We start from the raw sequence: 6,000 nt of genomic DNA on the forward strand, positions 1-6,000 counted from the left end.
TTTTTTAAACAAAACGAGGCCTAGGTTAAATATTTTATTTGGCTTCTCAAGATGGACTGAAAAGTTGGGCACCAGCTCCAGACCAATTCCTGGACGCACATCAAACACAGCCCTGTCATTTATCCAGTCAGTCAAAACAATCTTTTCCATCTAACCCTTTAATGTTTATGTCCTAAAAAGCTGCTAATTGAATCCAGCTCTTGAAATCTATTTGTTAAAATCTATACCATCTAATTTGTAAATGGACAAAAATGAAAAAATATAAGTTACTTTCCTGGCAAAAGAGAATAGAAGCCACCAAATGTAACCAAAAAGGAGAGGGCAATGTTTTTTAATATCTGAATAGTTTTTTTAAAAAAATATGACAGAGACAAATACCCAGTGGTTTTAAAAAATTGAGAGTACCTCAAACTGTTTTTACAATTAACGGAACAAAGTGTATTTAATATTCCTCAGAAAAATCTGAAAATACAAAACTCACTCTATAAATTTAGTCCAGTGTTCCCTCTCCCCAGCCCCCAAAAAGAAGTGTCATCTTTTCTCCTAAGTTTACTCATCAATTTTTATAATGTATCATAGGATGTAAGGAAACCACAAATAAACACTTTAAGACCTACTGAGTCACACTAAAAACTTCAAATTCGTTGTATCTGCAAAAAAAAACAAAACAAAAATACTTGTTTTCTCCCTCATTTTCTCATTACGCACATAGCCTAGAAGGAAGTAAATGGCCAAAAGCCTATTTCTGATGCTTTTTGCACACCTGGAATCACAGATTCTTTCCATGATCACTGCCACATAACTGATTGCTGAGAGGAACATCAGTAGATAATTCTAAAGCAACAAAGATCCCTTATAAAGGTTCTGTAGGAAAACAAGGAAACTGAATGGGGGCCATGTTGTTGGGAGAGGGGTACCCAATCCTGGTTTTCCATTAAGAACCACTCAGTTCATAATTTCTGCTATTTTCCCCAAAGAGTATTCCCCAGTTAAAACTGTCAAAAAAGTCATATTTTTAAAATCGCAGCCAATTTATAGTCAGGCTAATTTTTCAAATACCAAATTCACTGCAAGTTTTTATCTCTAAAGTTCAGCCAGTGGACTGGGATGTGACACACAAGCATTCAATTACGAAATTAGTCCATATAAATCTCATCGTCTAGTGTAAACATAATCACAGTTTATTCTCACACGCGCGTGTGCACACAGATACACAGAGAACCTCTAAGGAAAATCATCTTTCTCACCATACACCCCAACAACGACTTGGATAATTTAATAGTGAACGGTGACACTAGAATAACTACAGTGATTTCAACTCCACTTTTCAAACCAAAAACAATCTGTCCTTAAAATAAAATGTCCTCAAAACGACCATGTGAGAATATCAAACGTGACACTGTGAAAGCAAAATGTACCTGTAATGTTAAAGATTTAATGCACTTGGATTCATAAACACTTTGTAAGACAGGAGCCTTCTCCCTAGCAACTCCTCCATACATTCTTTTCCATTTAGAAAGGAGGTGAGAGAAAACTTCGCTTGCAAGTTGGTATGAGCACATACTTAGAAATGTACCAAAAAAAAAAAAAAGTGTTCTTAAAGCAGGTCTAGAGTTAGAAGTGAGACACAAGTTCTGCGGCCTACAAGGAACAACCCCAAACATGCTACCCTACAATCAAACACTTCCAAAACACAGAGTGTACAATAAGCCGGAGTCGTCGGACCAGGAGGAGGACACACCGGAAAAATCCACCCCGGTCTCCTCCCCTCCCGAAGACATGCGTTTCAGGTGTGTGGCACCGGCTGCTGTGGCTGGCGGCCGAGAATGAAGGTTTTTGCACGCGGGCATAAGTGGGCGAACAAGTTAACAAGCCGGGAACACACACACACACACACACAGACACACACACACACCCTCCCGTTAAGCGCTCCATCTTTAAGGAGTGTTTACTGCGCGCAGTCAGCGGTCGGATTCAGTAATCCCCGCCGCAGGAGCTCATCTCCTCGAAGACCCCACCTGGGCAGCAGCCCAGGGGCCGCTCCCCGAGGCCCCGGAGTGAGTCGTGTTCTCCTGGCCAAGGCTTTCCGACCTCAAATCCGCCTGCGAGTCCAACCGGGGCAGCCCTCCCCGCAACAAAAGACCCCCGAGACACCGTCGGCTTTTTCAAGAATTTCCCAACAAGGGCGAGTGGTTTTGCCATTACTCCCCCCCCCCCCCCGCAGAACTAGGCCTTCCCACGTCCCCGACCCCTACCTCACCATTGATCCCGACCCTGGCCCTTCCCAAGGCCACAGGCACCCCCTCCAGCTCGCCCACCTCGCGGCTGCCCCAGCCCACCTCCCAACGCCCCCCTCACCTGTCAGGCGCAGCTTGACCGGCCCGTTCCTCCGGCCCCCGGGGTTAGACATGTCCCCGGCGGCGGGGGCGGCGACGGCGGCGGCGGTGGCGGCGGCGGCGGGGCTGCGGCCGCGGCGCGGGGCCCGGGGCCGGCGGGCGGGCGGGGCGGGGGCGAGGGCGAAGCGCGGCGGAGTCACCACAGCGGCCGGGGCTGGGGCCCGAGCAGCCGGCGCCGCGGCCGCCACGGCCGGAGGGTCCCGGATGTGCCGAGCGTCGTCGCCATGAGCCGCGGAGGGAGCGGGACGCCGAGCTCCCCCCTCCTCCTACTTCTCCTTCCTCGGCCCGGGCCGCACAACAAAGCGGCAGCCGCGGCCGACCGCGCCGCCTCCGCCCGCGCCCGCGCCCCCGCCGCCCGCACGCAGCAGCCTCCGCCTTTCCCTCCTCTCAGCTCGACGAGGCCCAGGAACCCACGGCGCTGGTCGGCCAAGGCGGGCGGTGCTCGGCGGCGCCGGAGCAGGACTCGAGGCTCGGCCGCTTCCTCCTCCACCCGCCCTCTTGTCTGAGGGAACCGGGTCCTGGGGCCGCCGCCGCCACTCGTCGGCTCCGGGGGGCGGGGAGGAGACGGGAGGCGGGGCCGGCGGGGCGGGGCTTGGGCGGGCGGGCGCGCGCCAGCGCGCGCGAGCAGGGTTCCCGGGACGCGGGGGCGCGAGGCGCGGGGCCCGGGCCGGCCTGGACGCTGGCGATGAAGCAGGGGAGGTTCGCTGCAGCCGAGGGTGCCCCACAGAACTTGGGGAGAGAACGGGCAAAAGAGCAAAGCGGCGGCGCCGAGTTCCGTGGCACCGGGAGGGGCATAGTGTCCAGCCCACTTGAGGGAGCTTTTGTCCGTGCGACACAGATTGCATTTATTAGACGCCCACTGCGTGCAGAGCGCTCTAAGAGATTGGGGCGAGTAAGGCTGGAACCAAATCCGCGACCCTCTGGGAATTTAGCGTCAGTGGGGTGAGGGAAGAGACCCAGTTCCCATACCAAGGGCTCCAGGAAATCCCCTGAGGTGTTTTGCTCTTGGTATCGTCTTTGCCACCTCCATCCAGGACTCACCTGGTGGACGAGATCAGGTTACCTGCTTGCTCCGGCTCTTTTTCCAGCTGTATCTCCAAGGATAGGAGATTGATGATAATACCTTAAAGGATTATTAGCAAGATAAACCTTGGAGATCAGTGTATGAAAAACTTTTCATACAAAACTATTTCATTATCTCAGGAGGAAAAAAATAGAAAATGAAATAAAAATAAGTGTACCTTACCCTTTGATCCTGTAATGGCACTCTTCGGAATTTATTCTTGATATATAATAATACAAAAGATGTTCTTTGCAAAGTTCGATTAATAACAAAAGGGAGATGAGGGGCCAACCTAATGGTGAATTGTATTACATCATCCCCATCGATTTTTATGCAGCCATTTAAGTGGCAATTATGAAGATCATATAATATGGAAGAGTTAAATAAAGTTTAAGGGGTGCCTGGGTGCCTCAGTTGGTTAAGCATCTGCCTAAGTCATGATCCCAGGGTTCTAGGAGCACATCCGGCTCCCTGTTCAGTGGGGTGCCTACTTCTCCCTCTCCCTCTGAAGTTCTACCTGCTTATGCTCTCTCCTCTCTCTCTGTGTCAAATAAATAATTTTTTTTAATGAAGTTTAAAAGCACAACAAAAAGTTTTATGCATGCAAAAGGATTTCGGACAATGAAAACCATGAATAACAGTGTGGGGGGGATTTTTTTAATGTGCTTTGTTGGTTTTGCTGAAGGCTTTTATTGATGTGATTTTAAATGTTTAATGAAGTCTAATACATTTTAATGCTAATTCAGTGTCAGTCATTCCTTTTAATCTATCAGTAATGTCTCTTCATTCTCCAGACAAAGTTCTTTAAGAGCATCTCATCAAGGGTGCCTGTGTGGCTCAGTAGGTTAAGCGTCTGCCTTTAGCTCGGGTCATGATCCCAGAGTCCTGGGATCCAGCTCCACCTCTGGCTCTCTGCTCAGTGGAAGCCTGCTTCTCCTTGTCCCTTCTGCTCCCCCTGCTTGTACTTTCTCTCTCTTTCAAATAAATAAATAAAATCTTAAAAAAAAGAACATCTTATCAGTCTGGCTACAACCCTACAATTAAAGTACCCAGAAATTATGAAAAGTTCTGTAAGTTAGACTAGAACTTCAAAGGACAGTGCTAGAAATTCATTCAAATTCAAATACTGAGTGCCTACTATGTACAAAGCAGTGAACAGTTTCCCTTAGAAGTGCTTCTTTGGGGGCACCTGTGTGGCTCAGTGGGTTAAAGCCTCTGCCTTCTGCTCAGGTCATGATCCCAGGGTCCTGGGATTGAGCCCTGTATCGGGCTCTCTGCTCAGCTGTTGAGAAGTTTAAAAAGGTACCTTCAGGGACACCTGGGTGGCTCAGTTGGTTAAGCAGCTGCTTTCGGTTCAGGTCATCGAGTCCCACATCGGGTTCCTTGCTCAGCAGGGAGCCTGCTTCTCCCTCTGCCTCTGCCTGCCATTCTGTCTGCCTGTGCTCGCTCTCTCCCCTCCCTCTCTGATAAATAAGTAAAATCTTTAAAAAAAAAAAAAAAGTACCTTCAAGTATGTAAGTCACAGGGCAGAAAAATGTATACATGCTTAACATACAGAGGAGGACTCTGTTTAGACTTGCCTGTGTATAGGTTTAAATCTCATTGTTTAAAACAAAAGATTCAGATCAGAATAAGATTTTAAAAACCATTCATACTGGGTGGCTCAGTTGGTTAAGTTGATCAGTTGGTTAAGAGGCCACCTTTGGGGCGCCTGGGTGGCTCAGTGGGTTGAAGCCTCTGCCTTCGGCTCAGGTCATGATCCCAGAGTCCTGGGATCGAGTCCCCCATCGGGCTCTCTGCTCAGCAGGGAGCCTGCTTCCCCCTCTCTCTCTGCCTGCCTCTCTGCCTACTGGTGATCTCTGTCTGTCAAATAAATAAATAAAATCTTTAAAAAAAAAAAAAAAAGAGGCCACCTTTGGCTCAGGTCATGATCCCGGAGTCATGGGATCAAGCCCCGCATGGGGCTCTCTGCTCAGCGGGAAGCCTGCTTCTCCCTCTCCCACTCCCCATGCTTGTGTTCCCTCTCTCACTGTATCTCTCTCTGTCAAATGAATAAATAAAATCTTTTAAAAAAAATTCATAGTGTTAAGGAGAGCTAAACTCATTAGATTAAATTTCAGCATTAGAGGCATAGCATTGCCTCTTCCTCATGACAACACTTTCAGACATAAGCTTGAGAAAAAAGGGAGGAAAAACAATTCTTAGGGAATTCACCCTTTTCTTTCTTCCCAAAATAGAAATCCACTTCCAGTGTAAATCATACCTATGCATGTCTGTAATGGGTATGGGAATTGCAGAAAATCTTTTCAAAGCATTTGTATTCCCTTATGACTTCTAATTTGCTCTCGGTAGAATTGTGCACCTTTTATCAAATCATTATTTTAGGCATCTGTCTCAAGTTTACTAACTCCACCTAGTTCATACTAATAAAATAAGTCTCTTTCCATAAATGCCACGTAGTAGAAACTTCCAGTGAAAATCCTGTAACAACAACTCATTAAATAGCATTTTGGAATGAGAGTTTTAAAGTTTTTTATTAAC

General features: G+C 47.8%; 1 protein-coding gene across 1 annotated transcript in view; it reads right to left on the minus strand.

Annotated features, from left to right (window-relative positions):
* Nucleotides 1–2,457, minus strand: part of SMURF2 (SMAD specific E3 ubiquitin protein ligase 2) — a 121,028-nt gene extending 118,571 nt beyond the window's left edge. The window contains exon 1 of the mRNA XM_082706668.1: nucleotides 2,359–2,457. Within this exon, the coding sequence (XP_082562794.1) occupies nucleotides 2,359–2,410 (52 nt within the window). The 5' untranslated portion in view covers nucleotides 2,411–2,457. The remainder of the gene's footprint in view (nucleotides 1–2,358) is intronic.
* Nucleotides 2,458–6,000: the final 3,543 nt, after the last annotated feature.

This window comes from Mustela nivalis (assembly GCF_964662115.1).
Source record: "Mustela nivalis genome assembly, chromosome: 17".
NCBI lineage: Eukaryota > Metazoa > Chordata > Mammalia > Carnivora > Mustelidae > Mustela > Mustela nivalis.